Below are 20,843 nucleotides of genomic sequence, written 5' to 3'. Positions count from 1 at the left end.
ACAGGAGGCGGGTGCCGGCAGCAGAATCGCATTGCCGGCACCCTGCCCCTGACAGGAAGCTGCGATCAGTGGTAGTTAACCCCTCAGGTGCAGCTCCTAAGGGGTTAACTGCCACTGATCTGCCAGTACCCACCTCCTGTATAAAGGGGTAATTATCATTGGTGGTGCAGTGTGCCCCCCCTCAACCCCCCATCCCATTAAAATCATTGGTGGCACAGTGCGCTGGCCCCTCTCAACCCTCCAGTATCAAAATCATTGGTGGCAGTGGGCACAGGGACCTCTCCCCCTCTTTGGTGGTGCAGTGGCAGCTTCTGATCGGAGCCCCAGCAGTGTAAGCCTGGGGCTCCGATCGGTTACCATGGCAGCCAGGACGCTACAGAAGCCCTGGTTGCCATGGTAACATCCCTGATGCTGTGTGCACAGAGCAGCAGGGACAGTGTGAAGTCCTATTCACCCTGATAGACCTCTATCGGGCTGGATAGGACAAGGAGTGAAAGATCCCAGGTTCTAGCCCCTAAGGGGGGAAATAGTTATTAAATAAAAAAAGTGTAAAAAAAAATAAAAAATGTAAAAAAAAAACCACCAAAATATGAAGTATAAATCACCCCCTTTTCCCAATTTCACATATTACATATCGCCACGTCAGAAAAGTCCAAACTATTAAAATATAAAAAAAAATCTAGGTGGTGACTGCCGGAACAGAAAAAAATAAAAACTGCGCGATTCGCCATTTTTAAAAATGCGGAATGCATGTGGCTTTTTTGGTTTCTTTTTTTCGCGTGGTATCGAATGATATCGAGTATCGCAATATTTTTTCATGGTATCGAAACCGAATCAAAAATTTGGTATCGCAACAACTCTAAATAGGACATGTTCTTTTTTTTTTTTTTGCAGAAATGGAAGCAAGGATGCAGAAGTGCGGATCTGCAAATGCAGACAGCACATTCCGGCCCTGTTGAAAATGAATGGGTCTGCACCCGTTCCGCAAAATTGCAGAACGGATGCGGACCCATTTTTCGGACATGTGAATGGACCCTAATACACTCACAACTGAAATAGCCAAGCCCTCTAATAATTAAAGCTAAGCACCACCTTTAGAACTACTTAATATTTTACTTACCGCATTACTAGAAATTCCCAAATGAGCACAAATGATGCAACTTGATCTCTTAGGCCAGTTACACGTGTCAGTTTTTGGTCAGTGATTGTGAGCCAAAACCAAGAGTGGGTCAAATACACAGAACAGGAGCAAATTATTATACCTTACCTCTATGTGGGCTCAATTTCTGGTTTTGGTTTACAATAGCTGATAGACATCACTGATTAAAAAAACCAGACTGCGTGAACTAGGCCTTAAAGGGGTTGTCCAAGATTAGAAAAACAAGGCTGCATTCTACCAGAAACCGCGCCATGGGATGTCTGGTATTGTAACTCTATTGAATTAAAGTTGGCATGGCTGGGCTGCAATATAACATGCAAGCTGTTATTTAGTAGGAAGCAGACATGTCTTTCTAATCCTGGACTACAGCTTTAACAATTGGGAACAAGCACAGCAACAGCGGGGAACTCAAAGTTGAATACAGATAACATCTTTTTCAAGCAGCAGAACATAGGCAGCAATTAGTGCACTCTGTATTCTGCTATGGAAGGAGCAGAAAGGCTGCTACAGTATACACATGAGTGCCTCTCGCCCCCTCCATTTCCAGACTGCAGCATGTGTTCCTGCTCATTGAATGAGAGATTTGGTTAATCTGAAAAGTACTCATAAGGTGAGCGGCTCCAAAAGTGGTACATTTTCTTGGCCCAGTATTTATCATATACTATTGGGACCAGTATCTGAATTGTCTAAAATCAAATACATAGCAAGATCAGCCTGTACTAACAATACTGACACTGTACAAGTAGCTGATAACGTGCTTAAGATATGGAAACATAAAATAACACACTAAAATTTGTATTGGGCAATTCAGAGAGAAAGGTCCCATCCATAAAAGCACAATTTTTTCTCTTAAAAACAGTAGGTCGCTCGGCGCAGATACACCACAAATGGTAATGAGCAAGGTGAAACTTCCTATAAAACAATCAAGCACTCAATCTGCAACAGAGCACTGACAGGTTAAAAGGAAAACTATAAAGAAACATTAATCTCTTGATTGTATGATGCTTGTGTTGCCGTCATATTCCCTTTCCAAATCCAACCAACTTGATGATAATGAAGATGCAGATTCACTTCAATGTCACACGGAGAACGCCTGGGGTCTTCTCTTGAAATCTATGAGAACAGAAATGGAGAGTTTATTATGTTTCTATCATTTTAGTGCAGGTCTGTACACTCAAAGTTTTAGATTTAAAGAGGACCTTTCACGGGTCCTGACATTATCATGCAACTAGATGGCTGTGTAGGGCATACTGAAGGCATGTTATATTGCTTACTATTTTGTCTATGCACCACTCTATTTCCCCGCTGTGCACCCCATTCTGTTTCCCGCCTGGTATGTAAATCCATACCACCTGTACAGGGAGGAGGAGACAGCCCCGTTTCTCAATGGGCGTCTCCTTCTCCCAGGCTGTGAGCTGCCCAATCACAGCTGAGAAAAAAAAAAGCTCACATTCTCCCTCTCCACTGTGATTGGCCTGCGGCACAGCCAGGGAGAAGGAGACGCCCATTGAGAAACAGGGCCGTTTCCTCCTCCCTGTACTGATGGTATGGATTTACATACCAGAACAGGGGGCACAGCAGGCGAACAGAGCGGCGCATAGGAAACATAGTAAGCGCTATAACATACCTTCAGTATGCCCCACACAGCCAGCTAGTTAAATGATAATGTCTGGACCCGTGAAAGGTCCTCTTTAAGAAAATATAATAATATTGCAATTACAAGTTACAATGTGTGTAAAAAAAAGAATATACAAAACTTAATGACCTAAATCACACAAAAAATACGAAAGGAAAGAATTTAATGCATAACCTTTTCTATAAACCATTAGATGCCGTAGCAGTGTAGTTTTATGGTCTACAAATATTGCAAGATTTAAAAAATCTATTGAGTTATTATTTTGATGAAGATGACTGAGCTGCTATTAAAAGGCCGTGCTGCGGTATGTATTTCAGTGGATCATATGCATTTGTATAGCATTACCTGTAGTCATGATTTGTAAGGAAATCTACAACTGCGGGTTTAATACGAGGAACTCCTCCTTGGCTATGGTTTCCCCTCCCAGTGATCACAAGGAGATGTGGCTTGCCTCCATTCTGCTTGAACTCTGGCACAAGTAATAATAAAAAAATTTATGCAAATCAGGAGACATTTTATTGACTTCAGTTTCATTGTTGCTGCATTCATACACACACAGTCATTACAAAAAACTGCAACTATATATCTCAGAGGAGCCTGTAAATCATCGCACCTAGTGCTCTTAAAAGTGGCGTACTAAGGCCTAGTTCACACACAGTCAGCGTTTGGTCAGTGATTGTGTGCCAAAACCAGATGTGGGTCAAAAAGGAGATTTTTGTATAACTTACCAGTTAAATCTCTTTCTCGCTTTTCCTTGGGGGACACAGACCTTGGGTATAGCTCAGCTCCCTAGGAGGCGTGACACTAAGTAAAACTGTTAAGCCCCTCCTCCATCAGCTATATCCTCAGCCTGGAGATAGAGGCTACCAGTTGCGTGTCCAAGTAGTGAAAGGAAAACAACCAATAACAGGAACAACCAACCAGCAACCCAACGGGCGCCAAACCATAACCCTGTAACCAAACACAGAAGGGTGGGTGCTGTGTCCCCCAAGGAAGAGCGAGAAAGAGATTTAACTGGTAAGTTATACAAAAATCTCCTTTTCTCGCCCATTTTCCTTGGGGGACACAGACCTTGGGACGTTCAAGAGCAGTCCAAGAAGGGAGGGACCACAAACCCAAGGCGGAACACCACCAGAGCATCAGGAAACCGCTGCCTGCAAAACCAGGCGGCCCAAAGCAGCATCCGCTGATGCATGCGTATGCACTCTATAGAACTTTGTGAAAGTGTGCAGAGAGGACCAAGTGGCTGCCTTGCACAACTGTTCAGCCGAGGCCCGATGCCTCTGCGCCCAGGAAGCACCGACTGCTCTGGTGGAATGAGCAGTGATGCCGAAAGGCGGAGCTCTGCCCTTGGCTCGATAAGCCTCAGACACCGCCAGTTTAATGAAACGGGCAATAGCCACCTTGGAGACCGCCAAACCCTTGCGCGAACCCTCCGGAACCAAAAACAGGGAGTCCGTGCGCCGAAAGGATCCGGTGACCTCCAAGTAAATCCTCAACGCCCTGACCACATCCAGACGGTGCAGTTCCCGTTCTCTGGGGTGGGAAGGAGAGGGACAGAGCGACGGAAGGACGATGTCCTCATTGATGTGAAAGGCGGAAACCACCTTTGGCAGGAAGGTCGGGACAGGCCGAAGCACAACCTTATCCTGGTGGAAGACCAGGAAAGGGTCGGAGCAAGAAAGAGCCGCTAACTCCGACACCCGTCGGAGAGACGTGATGGCCACAAGAAAGATGACCTTGCAGGACAGAAGACGAAGGGAGACTTCCCGTAAAGGCTCGAAGGGGGGCGGATTGGAGCGCCGAGAGCACCACATTCAGGTCCCAGGAAGGAACTGGAGGGCGGTACGGCGGAACAGAGTGAGCCACCCCTTGTAAGAAGGTCTTAATGGGCCCTAGAGGGGCCAGGGGACGCTGGAGAAGAATAGACAGCGCCGAAATCTGTCCCTTCAGAGAACTGAGGCTCAGCCCCAGGTCCAGACCCGACTGGAGGAAGGACAGGAGTGTGGGAAGGGAGAATCGGAGAGGAGGGATGCTCCGGGACTCACAGAACCCCAGATAGGACCTCCAAACCCGATAGTAGATCCTAGAGGATACAGGCTTACGAGCACGGATCATGGTGCGGATTACGTCCGCGGAGAAACCCCGTCGCGTTAAGACGGCGGTCTCAATAGCCACGCCGTCAAACGTAGCGAGCCTAAATGCTCGTGGAAGATCGGTCCCTGAGAGAGAAGGTCTTCCCTGGAGGGCAGTGGCCACGGTGCGTCTGCCAACAGCAACATTAGGTCGGCGTACCAAGACCGGCGGGGCCAATCCGGGGCGATTAAAATCGCGGGAACGCCCTCTGCCGCGATCCTCCGAAGAACCCGTGGCAGGAGGGGAAAAGGAGGAAAGACGTACAGAAGGGAGAATTCGCGCCACGGAAGGACGAGCGCGTCGGCGCCGTATGCCTTCGGGTCCCGTGCCCTGGCCAGGTATAGGGGGACCTTGTGGTTGAATTTGGAAGCCATGAGGTCCACGTCGGGGCGACCCCAGCGAAGACAAAGGGCTTCGAACACCTCTGGGTGCAGGGACCATTCTCCCGGGTCGATGGTGGACCGGCTGAGGAAATCCGCCGCCCAGTTGTCCACCCCCGGGATGTAAATCGCAGATAAGGCCGGCACGTGCGTCTCCGCCCAGAGGAGAATGAGGGTCACCTCTTGCATCGCTGCGAGTGCCTCCCTGATGGTTTATGTATGCCACAGCCGTGGCATTGTCCGATTGGATCCGAACAGGGTGGCCCTTCAGTAGATGGGTCCAGTGTCTGAGGGACAGAAAAATCGCCCTCAGTTCCAGAATATTGATTGGAAGTCTGGACTCCGATAGAGACCAAACGCCCTGGACGGACCGGGGAGGGAAAACCCCCCCCCACCCCCGTAAGCTGGCATCGGTGGTAATCACCAGCCAGTTCAGTGGGAGGAAGGACTTCCCCCTTAGAGGGATATGCAACCACCAGCTGAGGGAAGCCCGAGCCAGGGGAGGCAGAAGAAAGGTCCTGTCCAGACTCCCCGGTGATTTGTCCCAGGCCGACAGAATTGCCCTCTGAAAGGTGCGGGATCGGAATTGTGCGAACGGCACCGCTTCGAAACAGGCAACCATCTTTCCCAACAACCGCATGCTGGATCTGAGGGAAGGGCGGCGATGACGGAGGAGACTGTGAACCGACCCGCGAAGGGCCAGACGCTTGTCCGACGGGAGGCGGACCTCCGCCAACTCTGTATCCAGGAGCATCCCCAGGAAGATCAGCCGTCTGGAGGGGATAAGGGAAGACTTGGGGTGGTTGATAACCCAACCGAACCGCGTCAGGGTCTCCAGGGTGAGGTCCACACTGCCGGATGCCTGAGAGAAGGAGGGTGCCTTGACCAGGATGTCGTCCAAGTATGGGAGAAGAAAAACACTTCTTGAACGTAGAAGGGCCAAGACAGGGGCCAGGACCTTGGTGAACACCCGAGGAGCCGTCGCCAGACCAAAGGGAAGGGCGACGAATTGGAAGTGATCGTCCCCCACCGCGAAGCGCAGGAAGCGGTGATGACATGGAGCAACCGGAACGTGGAGGTATGCATCCTGAATGTCGATCGAAACCATGAAATCCCCTCTTTCCAGGGAGGCCACTGCGGACCTGAGAGACTCCATCCGGAATCTCTGTAGTCGGAGAAAACGGTTCAGGCGTTTTAGGTCCAAGATCGGTCGCACTGAGCCTTCCTTCTTGGGAACCACAAAGAGGTTCGAGTAGAACCCCCTGAACCTTTCCGTCGGAGGCACGGGGGCGACGACACCCTTGTCCATTAGAGAGCGAATAGCCGCGAAGAAGGCGGCCGCTCGTACGGGATCCCGCGGAGGACGGGATCGGAAGAAACGGTCTGGCGGAATGGACGCAAATTCGATCTTGTATCCGCAAGATACAATCTCGAGCGCCCATGCGTCTGAGATGTGGGCCCGCCATACGTTCCTGAACAGGAGAAGGCGGCCCCCCACCCGGGTGGGTGGGGGCGCACCTTCAGGCAGAGGGCTGCTGGCCTGTGGGAGCCCGTGCAGGCTGGGACTTGCGCCAGGTAGGTTGCGTCCGAAAAAAACGGCTTCTTGCGCCTATCTTGGGCTGGGCCAGAGGAAGAAGAACTGGCCGCGGGTCTAGACCCGGTGGTCTTGCGAAAGGACCGAAACCGGGACGAACCAGCGCGACCACGGGGGGCGCCCTTTGGCCTGGACTGGGGGAGGAGAGTACTCTTCCCACCCGTGGCCTCTGATATAAGTTCGTCCAGACGGGTCCCGAACAGGCGGGAACCCGTAAATGGTAGGCCGGCCAAAGAGCGTTTGGAAGCGGCGTCCGCCGCCCAAACCTTCAGCCAGAGTTCCCTCCTGACAGAAACTGCCAGGGAGAGGAACGGGCAATGAGGGCACCCGCATCAAGGGAGGCCTCACAGACGAATTTTCCGGCCTGAACAATTAGTTGGGCTAAGGAGCGGAGGTCCTGAACAGGGACGTCCGACCCTAACTCCCGTTCCAGTTGCAAACCCCATTCAGAGACCGCTTTACCAACCCAGGCGGAGGCAAAGACCGGTCTAAGGGCCGAACCAGAGGCAGTAAATATGGCCTTGGAGAGGGATTCCGTACGACGGTCCTCAACAGACTGGAGGGAAGATCCGTCCTGTACCGGAATAGTAGTGCTTTTGGACAGGCGAGCCACGGGAGGATCAACCTTAGGCGGGGATGTCCACGTGGTCACAGAATCCGCTGGAAAGGGATAGCAAATGTCCAGCTTTTTGGGTGTAATAAAGCGGACGTTAGGCCGGGTCCAAGCCTTGGATACCACAGAAGAAAAATCAGCGTGTATGGGAAAAACCTTGGAGGCCTGTCTGGGGCGGAGAAAGGACACGCCGGCCTGTTCGGAGCTGGGGGGGTCATCGTGTATCTGAAAGGTATCACGGATGCTAGCGATAAGATGCCCCACCGCGGACGCCAATTTGGACGGAAGCTCTGAGTCCATGTCCACGTCCGAATCCGCCAGTTCTCCCTCAAAAAGCGTATCCCTTTGAGAGGACAGACTCGACTGAGCTCGCACGCATGGCGGAGAGAGCGAAGCATCTGGAGAAGATGTGCGCTCAACCCTTGAACGTTTCTGAGTATGCCGGGCCCTGGAAGATTCGCTGGGAGGCAGGGAACCAGTGGGGGCGGCAGAAACGGTAGTCCCAGCGGGTGCGACAGGGATTGTGGCAGCCTGCGGGAGAGGCGGTCTATCCACGAGACGGCCCACTACGTGTGTAAGGCTTTCCACTGCCTGAGACAGAGACCTAGCCCAGTCAGGGGGTTCAGAGGCACCGGGGGTCGCAGCGGGAAGCGGGCCCTGCATCGGGGCCTGACATGCAAGGCAATGCGGCTCAGATTGTCCACTCGGAAAAAGTTCCTTACAGGCGGTACAGGCATGGTACCAGGGTTTGGAGGCACCCGTGGGATCTGACATGCTGAAAGGTGGTTGTACTCTAATACAGAGACCACAAAGGGTTATAGCAGCTATGACCAGGAGGGTTAGGAGAGGGTTAACTGTCCTACCAGTGCCTCAGAAGAACGTCAGGAGTAGAGATGGAGCAGATCAGCAGCAGCAGAGAGCAGCAACAGCAGTGAGCCAGCAGATAGCGCCCACAGAAGCCGAGCGATGTACACAGGAGTTTAGAGTCCCCCACCGTGTCTCAGCTTCCTGTCAGGAGTGAGGAAGCGCGGGAAATCTCAGCAGAATCGCGGGGAAAACAAGCCCCGCCCCCTCCAGCGCTTGCTCCGCCCCCAACAGGACGCGCGCGTAAGCCACGCCCCCTGCTGCCGAAAATGCTCTCAGGGCTAAGAAGAAGCCAGATGCCAGAAAATAAAGGGCCCGCAGGCCCCTGGAGTGCGGCGATTTGCCCAGGTGGGTGACCCTCTGCCACCAAGTCCCCTGTTTCGCCGAGAAACAAGCTCCGCCGCGATCTGCCCATGTCGGGCATAAGCCCCGCCCCCCGATCGGAACGGAGCGGGCGGCGGCGGGAAGGGAGAGAGAATGCCGGGCTGAAGAAAGCAGCGTGGGGGGAACGGCGTGGAGGAAGGCGGCCCCCCTGCTGAGGATAACCTGAGGGGAGCTGGGGAGGGTCTGCTTGAGCGCTCAGAATAAGCGACCACGGGTGCCCCCCTTACCCAGAGGGGTAGGTGCTGCAAATAGGGACGGGGTATGGGCTGGAATAGCCATCTCACCGAACGACGTCTTCACCCTCAGTTCCTTCCAGCAGGGTCGCCCCTTCAGCCACTGGCACCGCAGTGGCAGGAAGCTGGTAGAGGGGCTTGGCGTGCGGGCGACCCCCTAGCTGGCGGGATGTAGGGGAGCCATTGCTGCCCAGATCCTCCTATTGCTTCTGTGGGGGAGGCAGCAGTGCAGATAAATTGGCACTGGCGCAGCTCAACCCCGGGAGAGCAGAGAGGTCCATGCGTCTCTGGTATCCCTAGGAAAAAGTAAAATAACAAAATTAGAAAAATAAAATATCAAGGAGAAAACAGCCCTGCAGTAGCAGGGAGTGTCTTGCCTCCTTGGACACTAAGCTAAAACTGGTAGCCTCTATCTCCAGGCTGAGGGTATAGCTGATGGAGGAGGGGCTTAACAGTTTTACTTAGTGTCACGCCTCCTAGGGAGCTGAGCTATACCCAAGGTCTGTGTCCCCCAAGGAAAATGGGCGAGAAAGCATAGAATATGTATGAATCTTTTCATTATACCTGATCTCTGTGTAGACGCCACTCCTGGTTTTGGTTCACAATCACTGATGGAAATCACTGACGAATTACTGATGTATGAACAGAAGAATAGAAGTCTATGGGCTGCAAAACAGATCCTCTCCTGCATAATGGAAACAGGACGAATCTGTTTTGCAGGCCATAGACTTCTATTATGACGGAATGAATAACGGAATGCCTCTAAAGGTATTCCGTTATGCATTCCGTCATAGAATAGCGTTATGGTCTGTGGTAACGGAATCTATAACTCAACTCTGCTTTTACCACCAAACTAAGCGTGAACAAATTTCCTAACATGAAATTCGCTCATCTCTAATAACGAGCCACTTACTAATGTATTGCGATTGTCCATACCGCTGCCTTTGCTGGCTGGATCCATTTTTCCATCAAATTATAAACTGCTTGTTTCCATGGTTACGGCCACCCTATAATGGTGGCTGTGTTTGCACACTATAGGAAAAAATACCAGCCTCTCTGGGGACCAAGGCCATGGGAGCTCACATAGGCTGGTGCCTTTGTATTAACTTTCTGTACATGATATATGCGATTTGCTGAAGTGACAAAGCCCTGCACAAAAGTGAAGTGACAAAATTCTGCACAAAATTGCAGCAACACACACAATACCACTGCAACGTGAATACACCTGAACAATCGTGAGCCGCTCAGCTGTAACTAAACGGCCCTGCAGCAGTATCAGTCTTCAGCCCCAGAAAACAGATGTGACTATGCTTCATTTTACTATACCGATATATTGTAGCAATTATTTAGCATGTGATGAGTCTACTTTAATACACACTTTTACACCTTAATTCTCAAGAACATACGACCCATTTACTATTTCACACAAGTAGACTGATACATGCATCTTCAATAATTCAATTAAAACCCACTCAGACCAGTGTTAATATAGCTACCATCTGTCTTCTCCTGCAGCACTTTGCGGAAGTGTTTCATTGCTTCATCCAGATGGAGTCCATGTAAATCTAATATATTCTCTGGCAATAGATACTCATTAGCGCTCTCGAAGATCTCTACAGCTGCTCTCCGATGCTCTTCTTTCATCTTCTGCCCGTACAGATAGCCCTATTGTAAAGCGATGACCAATACAAAATCGTCAATTGTTGGATAGGGTGTCTGTTAATTCTAATTTATGTTCTGCATTTAGTAGAACCAACCTGTTGAGCATAATACGCTGCTACTTGCTTCATGCCCCTGTTATGAGCTTCTGCGGCTTTCCTGTAGCTTTCCTGCTGCTTCTGATGATAGAGAAAGGCCTCCGCTCTGAAGTCATCATAATTTGGGTAATCCAAGTCCTGGAAATATCGCTCATTGAGGATTTCTTTATCTGGCTTCAATTTCTTTTCCAATCGATCATAAAACAAAATGAACACGTTCTGTTAGTGTACACAGCTACATCACAAATACATACAAATAACAATAAAAAAAAAAAAGTAAAAAATAAAAATAAAAAAAAGCATTTCTAATCTTGGTTTTATAATATAAAATGTCAGTATGTAATAGCTGAAGATGACACTTGATACTTTTTATAGAAAAATGTAACTGCTATGTCCGCCTCAGCAACCAATGCCTCTAAAATGCATCCCCAGCGGTCAACATTCACTTTGATGCGGCTGCAGCCAATGAGTGGCTGCAGTAGTGACATAACCCCTTGCGTCATGTCAGTTGGTCATGTCAAATGACAAAAGAGACAGTAGCATCAAAGCAGATTTGACAGCAGGGGACCCAAGCGAGACAGCCAAAGCCAGGAATCATAGAAGCCTGGACTTGGTGGTGGGAGCAGGTAAGTATGCTCTCCTAAACCGGTCTGGCCAAAAGGAGGTCTGCCAAAACAAGACCAAAATGTGGCCAACCCCTTTAACGCTTATTGCTAGATGCACGCATGTGCTGTTCCAAACCCCTTTAATTTTACAATAACACGTAATCCTATTTTGAAGCAGTATTACCTTTTCCTTGTTTGTTTCAGTCGCTGTGGACACTGCTTGCTTGAAGCCTTGCGCTATCACATTCTGCACAGGGTCAGCCTCCAGGACAGAGCTCATGAACTGCTCAGTCTTCTCTAAAGAATAACTGTGAACCAAAGTAAAACAAACCTCACCTTAAGGGTCCATTCACACGTCCGTAGTGCATTGCGGATCCGTAATACACCCGGGCGGCACGCCCATAGAACTGCCTATTCTTGTCCGCAATTGCAGACAAGAATAGGACATGTTTTTGAAAAATGAAAACAAAGCGGCTCACCACCAATCCAAATGGGATCAGGTGCTCACGTAAATGTTTACCCCAATAAACAAGCAGAAAGTAAAAATATGTAAAAAACAGGCACTCAAGTCATAGGGTGTTGCATCGGAAAAGTTTATATAAACATATTTAAAATAACATTTAAAACATATTATATAAAAACAATATTCGTTAAATTTTCCATGATAAATCGATGTATTAGTCGACTTTGATAGTATAAATCGATGTTATAATTGACTCTTAGGACTGATAATAAAGTGTTAAAAAAAAAAAAAAAAAAAAACGATCTAAAGAGCATCGACTATTTGAGAAAAGCCACAAAAATACTGGAAAAGCAGCAAAACAAAAAGGCTCTAGATGACTTTAAAGCAATCTTTTCAAATAATGTTCCCAGTATTGGCATATAGAACCACTTATACTTTCTTTTTTAGTAGGTTGATGAAGATATGTAAAGAAGTAAGCAGTCTCTTTATTATGTCATAGTCGATGCTCTTGAGATTTTTCAAATAGTCGATGCTCTTGAGATCGATTTATACCATCAAAGTCGACTATTACATCGATTTATCATCGAAAATTAATCGAATATTGTTTTTATATAATATGTTTTAAATGTTATTTTAAATGATATGTTTATATAAACTTTTCCGATGCAACACATGACTTGAGTGCCCGTTTTTTTACATAAGAATAGGACATGTACTATTTTTTCCGGAGCCGCGGACCGGAAGTTTGGGGCCGCGCTCCGGAAATGCGGATGCGGACAGCATACTGTGTGCTGTCCGCATCCATTCCTGCCCCATAGAGAATGAATGGGTCCGCACCCGTTCCGGATAATTGCGCATTCTACGGACGTGTGAACGGACCCTAAAGGAAATCAGTCAGCAGACTTGTCCCTATGACACTGGCTGACCTGTTGACCTGAAGACATCTGTGTTGGTCCCATGTTCATATGTGCCCACATTGCTGAGAAAAGGGATGTTTTAATATATGCAAATAAGCCTCTAGGAGCAACAGGGGAGTTGTAATTACACATAGAGGCTAAGCTGCTGCGCCCCCTGCACTTTGGATTTAAATTCGAAGTAGTTAGGGTCAGATGATATCACATTTACACTGCCTGGCCCTGTCAATCAAAGTGCAGTGGGCACAGCAGTTGCAGAGAGAGCGGAGCCTCTAGGAGTAAGAGCAACGCCCCCGTTGCTCCTAGAGGCTTGTTTGCATATATTAAAACTTTATTTTTCTCAGCATGTGGGAACATATGAACATGGGACCAACACAGATGTCTTCAGCTGCCAAGTGCTCATGTAACAGGTCAGCCAGTGTCATAGGTACAAGTCTGCTGAGAAATGCCCTTTAAGGGGATTGTGTTGGGACTAAGCACCGGCTCGAAGTGCCTGGGTTTACAGAAACACCAGAGCGGGAAGCCCATTGTAGTGAATGGGAGATATATAAAAAACTGCGTAACTCCGGGTCTATGCGAACAAACAAAACAAAATATACGCTAAGGTGGATTTAGACGAGCAGATAATCGTTACGTTTCGAAAGCAAGCGATGGAAGATAGGACGAGAATCGTGGCATGTAAATGTTTCTAACGACTGCGCGATCTGACCAAAAACACTTGTTCAACGTCTGTGAAATCGCTGATGCGAACAAGTACAATCATTGTTTGTCGTTAATGAATTGCGTTATGTAAATGTGCATCCGTGTACATTCTGGACGATAGAGAGCCCTGTGTAGGCAGGCATATAAACGATTATACATAAAAAAAACTAAAAACTACATTTTACACAATAATCCTTTCATTTAAGTGCTAGTTGTCTGCTGGAACGTTCGGTCAGTAGTCGTTTAAATGATTATCTGCTCGTCTAAATCCACCTTTAGTCTATTGTTTTATATAACTGCAAATAAATAAAAGAGTATAGATCTTTCTTACTCGTTTTCCTTGAAGATATCAAGTAGTAGCTGCTGCTCGACATAAGGAAACAATTCCAACAGCTGCTTCTCCTTCAGTTTCACAGCACAGTTTTTACTTGATGAAGACTTCTTCTACAGTACAAAAGATGCACTTAATTGGACAGACCGCACTGAAATGCTCATTTACTGCTATGAATATATCTGACATATGGGGGGTGTTATCTTTTTTTCATGTAGCGTAAATGTTTGTTTTACTGCAGTTTCTCCATACCGAGTCTTCGTGGGCCTGTAATGCCATTTCTTCTGCAATGATCTGCCGCAATGACACCTTCTTTACTCTTGTGTTCCACTGATCCATGAATGGGAACAGGTCTGTATTTCTCTGTGACACACCAGACTCATTATCCAGGAGGTCAACTGGGTCATCTGGTAAGCTGTCTGCAGGAAAGAAAAAGAAAACATTTTAAATTTCGATAAATCAGAAAGGTAATTCATTGATACTATTATGTATTTAAGAGGACCAGCAGCTCTCCTAGAAAGGAGTAGAAAATACCGGCATTTTTTCTTAGAATTCGGAGTTATGCAATTTCTCTGTTATCCCTACTAGAAATGTATGATTACACTGATAACTGGGTGTTACCGTTCTCCTTGTCAATGGGATGGGTTGCTACACAATCTGACACTGTCCACTCAGTGATGACGGTACTGGACTGTAGAGACACATCCTATTAATGTAACACCAAGTTGTAAATTGATTCATACATTTTCAGGATGAGTAACAGAGGAATGGCAGAACAAGTGTTCTCCAGCACTGTCATTACATGACGAATACACGTAATTACTAAATTAGACATATTGCTGACAGATCATGCTTTAAAGTGCTTTTCCTAAAACACTATTCATGTTAAAATGGTTACCAAGTATTATAAAAGAATGACTGCCACACTTCTCCATGTGTTGTATCTGGTGCATCGGGCTCACTGATAAATCAGGTTACAGCTGCTGCCCATAGAAGTTTATAACTAGCTGTTATGTCTCCCATACACAGCACACAGAGAGAAGAGAAGAGCCTGCTTTCCATTCTTTCTCACATACACCACGAAGCAGCAACAGCAAGGGGGACATTATACAGTAGTACTTAGCAGTACTGATGTGAATCCAGCACTGGGGTAAGACAGTAAAGAGCTTACTAGAATAAGCAACAGCCTCTCTGTGCCTCCCTCCTTCTTGTCAGGAGGCAGGGGATGAATGACAGGAGCCCGATAAGTCGAAATAGAGGCATTTTTCTACAAGATCTATTATACAGTTTTGTATTTCCACTCATACTACAGATTTATGGAAACCTGTTTAGAGTCGGAGGTACAATTTAAGTAAATGGGGCTGGGTGACAATACCACAAACAGCAGCAGCTTTGTTTTCTAGACCTGTAAAACCGCATTAAGAGTCTTTGGACAAACAGCAAAACTGCTAATAAAAATCTCATCTTGCCTTTCTTTCCAAGAGGTAAAGCCTGAGCCTGGCAGCGATACTGAATTATATTGAAATGCACCCACAACAGCAGATTTCTTCATGTAGGTTTTTAGTTTATATTTGTAGTCAAAGATGGAGTTGGACATTGAAATACCAAGTCTCGCATAGTAGCTGTATAAACAAAATGTTAGGACATTTTTAATCCAGAACTATTGTAAAGTTGCTTACTTTTTCAACACTGGAGTGCTTAAGATGTGGAGCAGCTTAACGACTTATCCCATTACGCAAAGGACTTATCCCTTACCCAAAGGATAGGTGACAAGTGTTTACCTGCTGGGACCTCCATCGATTAAGAGAATGGGGGTCCCATGCCCTTTTTAACCCCTTAAGGACTGGGCCATATTTCACCTTAAGGACCAGACTGATTTTTATGTGGTGATAACTTTAAAACGCTCTCACTTATCCAGGCAATTCTGAGATTGTTTTCTCGTCACATATTGTACTACATGAAAGTGGTAAATTTGAATCAAAATATTTCATTTTTATTTATAAAAAAATAGTTCTATTTCTCTGCTTTTAAAACAGTTATTATATAATAGGTTATTACTTTACATTCCCCATATGTCTACTTCATGTTTGGATCATTTTGTGAATGCCATTTTATTTTTTGGGAACGTTAGAAGACTTATAAGTTTAGAAGCAAATCTTTAAATTTTTCTGAAAATTTCCAAAACCCACTTTTTAAGGACCAGTTCAGGTCTGAAGTCACTTTGTGAGGCTTACATAATAGAGACCACCAAAAAATTACCCCATTTTAGAAATTAAACCCATCAAGGTATTCAAAACTGATTTTACAAACTTTGTTAACCCTTTAGGTGTTAAACAAGAATTAATATAATATTTATTGCCCTGATTCTGTAGTTTACAGAAACACCCCATATGTGGTCGTAAACTGCTGTATGGCCACACGGCAGGGCGCAGAAGGAAAGTAACGCCATATGGTTTTTGGAAGGCAGATTTTGATAAACTGGCTTTTTGACACCATGTCCCATTTGAAGCCCCCATGATGCACTCCTAGAGTAGAAACTCCCAAAAAGTTACCCCATTTTAGAAACTACACCTCTCAAGGTATTCAAAACTGATATACTAACTTTGTTAACCCTTTAGGTGTTCCACAAGAATTAATTGAAAATGGATATGAAATTACAGAATTTCACTTTTTTGGGCAGATTTTCCATTTCAATCATTTTTTTCCACTAACAAAGCCAGGATTACCAGCCAAACAAAACTCAATATTTATTGCCCTGATTTTGTAGTTTACAAAAACACCCCATATGTGGTCATAAACTGCTGTACGGGCACATGGCATGGCGCAGAAGGAAAGGAAAGCCATATGGTTTTTGAAGGGCAGATTTCACTGGGATCATTTTAACTTGCCATGTCACATCTGATGCACCCCTAGAGTAGAAACTACAAAAAAGTAACCCCATTTTGGAAACTACGGGATAAGGAGGCAGTTTTATTGGTACTATTTCAGGGTACAGATTATTTTTGGTTGCTCTATATTATACTTTTTGTGAGGCAAGGTAACAAAAAAAGATAGCTGTTTTTGCGCTGTTTTTATGTTTTGTTATTTACAACATTTATCTGACAGGTTAGATTATGAGCTATTTTTATAGAGAAGGTTGTTACGGACACGACAATACCAAATAGGACAACTTTTTTTGGTTGGTTGTTTCAGTTTTACATAATAAAGCATTTTAAAAAAAATATATTTCTTTGTGTCTGCATATTCTAAAAGCCATAGTTTTTTTTACTTTTTGGGCGACTTATGTAGGGGCTCATTTTTTTCAGTATGAGATGATGGTTTGATTAGTACAATTTTGGGGTGAATATGACTTTTTGATCGCTTGCTATTACACTTTTTGTGATGTAAGGTGACAAAATAGCTTTTTGACTTTTTTTTTTTACGGTGTTCATCTGAGGTTGCTACAGATGCGGCGATACCTAATATGTATACTTTTTTATTTATTATTTTATACACTAATATCATTTTTGAAACAAAAAAAAATATGTTTTAGTGTCACCATAGTCTGAGAGCCATAGTTCTTTTTATTTTTTGGGCGATTCTCTTAGGTAGGGTATCATTTTTGCGGGATGAGAGGACAGTTTGATTGGTACAATTTTGGGGTGCATATGACTTTTTGATCGCTTGCTATTAGACTTTTAGTGATGTAAGGTGACAAAAAAAGAAAGGCTTTTTTGACACCGTTTTGTTTTGACGGTGTTCACCTGAGGGGTTAGGTCATGTAGTATTTTCTATAGAGCAGGTTGTTACGGACGCGGCAATACCCAATATGTATACCATACCATTTTTTTTTTTTTACATTTAACACAATAAAAGCAGTTTTGAAACAGAAAAAATCATGTTTTAGTGTCTCCATAGTCAGAGCCATAGTTTATTTTTATTTTTGGGCAATTGTCCTACGTAGGGGCTCATTTTTTGCAGGATGAGGCGACGGTTAGATTGGTACTATTTTTGGGGGCAATACGCCTTTTGATCGCTTGGTGTTGCACTTTTAGTGATGTAAGGTGACAAAAATGGCTTTTTTTGACACAGTTTTTGTTTTTTATGGTGTCTATCAGACGGGGTGGATCATGTGATATATTTATAGAGCCGGTCATTACGGATGCGGCGATACCTAATATGTGTGGGTTTTTTTTCTATATTTTATTATAAAAAAAAAGGGGAAAGGGCCGTTTTTTCTTTTTTTTACTTGAAACTTACTTCTGTATTGCAATGCCTTGCCTGTTAGTGTATTACACTGAATCTTACACTAACAGGTTGCCTAGGAGACCGAGCCTGGGGCTGGATCTCCTCGGCACCCGTAGAAGGCAGGTCCCAATGCCGTGCCGTGCATCGAGCCCCCGACACAGCAGCGCGGGGACTCAATGCACTCACTCACCCGCCGGAAACAACTTCTATGTTGCGGACTGCGGTATATAAGTGGTTAATCCGCTGCCATTGAGATACAGCAGGGGCCCGGCTACCAGGGACTGCAGGATCCCTGCAGTGATCAGATGCGCACCGCTTCGGTACCGCGCAATCAGCCTGCCGTGCATGTATGGCGGAATGCACGGCGTTTTGCGTTAAGGGGTTAAATAGAGCAATACCATTACTCCATTCACTCTCTATGGAGCTGACCATGATAGCTAAGTGATGTATTCAGCTCTGTCAGCCCTATAGAGGATGCAACACAGTGCTCATGTGACCATCACTCCGTTCCACTCAAAAGGGAGATGGGACCCTCAGTGTTTTAACGCTTATCACTTTTTCCGTGGAGAGGTGATAAGTTGTAATAGTGGAATAACACCTATAAATTACTATCAGAAAAATATACATGCCTTGGAAAATGAGCTGATAAGATAAAGCTTCTTGTCTTTGTCTCTCCTGAAGAATGAAAAAATACAGTTTCAATAAAATTTAAATAACTAAAATAACATCCCCTTACTTTTCTGCATGTTGTTCCAAATGAGAATAACTATACTAGTGAAGCTGCTGAAACAATATATTACATAGCTAACCAGAACCATGCTCCATGGCCCAGGTCTGAACCCAATAGCAATCTACTTCTTGGGGTTCTGAGCAGGATTATGTTTTACCTCTCAACTGCAGACGATTCAATCTGGCACACTAAATGATGCTGGGGCTTCAGGAGAACAGATATTGTGCCACTGGGTGAAATACAGGGCAGTTAATGGACCTCACATGCTATATGGGCAGTTCTATGGACCTCCCACACTCACTGCAGGGTTCCATGGCCCTGCACACTCACTGGGGATTCCTTGAACATCGCACTCACTGGGGGTCCCTTGGAAAGCTCATCCTTAAGGTTCAAAATTTGCCAGTCAATTAAGGGGTTATCCAGGATTTAACAATTAATGATCTAGCCCTATGAAAGATCATGAATATCACATTGGCGAGGGTCAGACACCCTGCACTGCCGCTGAACAGCTGCACCAATACTACACAACTGGCTACTGTAGTGCTGATCCTATTCACTTCAATAGGAGCAGTGCTGCAGTAACCAGCACTGACCACTACACAGTACATGCAGGTATGTAGTTCTGGTGCTGGAGCTACTCCCAAACAGTTAATCAGGGGTGCGTGCTGTTAGGTCCCTGCCAATCGGATACTGATGACCTATCCTAGGGATAGATAATCAATTGTTAAATCCTGGAGAACCCCTTCACGGGTTAACATCCTGATTGAATTTTATTAAACAAAAATCTATTTAAAAAAAACTTAGAGCTCACACACTGGAGTCATTTACTAACCATAATTGATTCTTTCCACTTCTGATGAATAGATTCAGCCAATTTCAGGTCTATTGGCACTACACAGTCTTCAAACGTTAATGAGCCTGGAGAGAAAACAAAGCTGAAACAGTTAATAATCAATATCAGATGTTTCTGTTATTTCTAGCTGTGTTCATAATGGAGGCACTGCATTAACCAGTAGCTGCACGGCAGGACTTCTCTCTTTCTGAATCCAATGACCTTAATTACAGTGATTGCTAGAAAACCGCCCAATGGTCTGGCGGTAATCAGTAGGAAAATGTGAAGACACATACTGTACAGTGAATGGTGGTTAGTCCAGACCTAGGAAGGATGCAAACTGTATCATCACTACCCTCCATATTACAGGAAACTGAATCACCAGGGTTTGCTCGTTTGGACATTCATCCACGTGGAAGAAGTAAAACAAATTATATATGTCAGGTATGAATGGTGAAGGTCTGACAACATACCCCAAGAACAATGGTCATGATAAAGGGATGGCGCTAAGGGAATTAGAGACACATCAAGTGAGAGCTAACTACAGAATATGGCTCTGCTTTTGTCATAGGCTGCATTCCTGACCAGATTTTGCAGTCTGCTATTTAAAAGGGCATTTTATAACGTGATGGCATATTGATATGGGCCCTCACCAATCCTAAGAACAAAGAGGCCACAGTGCTCACTGAAAATTTTCCCAAACAGAAAGATGCCCTAGTCACCCGACTGGAGGGAACTGCCGGCGGTCCCATTAAACTGTGCTGCAGTTCTCTGCAAAGTTGGTGACCGGAGTGCCTCTGTGCAGGGGAAAAAATAAAATAAAAAATCGGTAAAGGGGAAGCAGTACTACACCAGCACTGCAGGCCCTTTATTCATACGATCGGTGAGGGTTCCAGAGGTTGGACTATTGGACTTTATTGATCATAAAGCAGTTGCATATCCTAGATCTGTGATGGCTAACCTCTGGCACTGCAGCTGTGGGAAAACTACAACTCCCAAGATGCACACTTGCTTGGCTGTTATCAGAACTCCATAGAAATGATTGGAGCATGCTGGGAGTCGTAGTTTCACCACAGCTGGAGTGCCGGAGGTTAGCGCTCACTGACCTAGTGGTATAACTTTATAAGATAGGAATAGCCTTTTAAAGAAATATAAAAAAAAATAAAAAATTAATTTTGGAGGAAGCAAGGGCACGCCGACCTCCTACATGTTTCCAGAAGCCATGTTCCAGTGATATTTAAGTTTGTGCAGGCTTGCCTCCAAGGCCGCTGTACAAGGCACAA

General features: G+C 45.7%; 1 protein-coding gene across 1 annotated transcript in view; it reads right to left on the bottom strand.

Moving 5' to 3' along the window:
• Positions 1-925: 925 nt before the first annotated feature.
• N4BP2 (NEDD4 binding protein 2) overlaps positions 926-20,843 on the bottom strand; it is a 74,997-nt gene continuing 55,079 nt past the window's right edge. Inside the window, 9 exon segments of the mRNA XM_044298488.1 lie at positions 926-2,272; positions 3,141-3,264; positions 10,496-10,664; positions 10,757-10,939; positions 11,546-11,669; positions 13,772-13,884; positions 14,024-14,190; positions 18,628-18,673; positions 19,561-19,646. Of these exon segments, the coding sequence (XP_044154423.1) occupies positions 2,227-2,272; positions 3,141-3,264; positions 10,496-10,664; positions 10,757-10,939; positions 11,546-11,669; positions 13,772-13,884; positions 14,024-14,190; positions 18,628-18,673; positions 19,561-19,646 (1,058 nt within the window). The 3' untranslated portion in view covers positions 926-2,226.

This window comes from Bufo gargarizans, chromosome 1 (assembly GCF_014858855.1).
Source record: "Bufo gargarizans isolate SCDJY-AF-19 chromosome 1, ASM1485885v1, whole genome shotgun sequence".
Lineage (NCBI taxonomy): Eukaryota > Metazoa > Chordata > Amphibia > Anura > Bufonidae > Bufo > Bufo gargarizans.
This window is presented reverse-complemented; position numbering and strand designations above follow the sequence as displayed.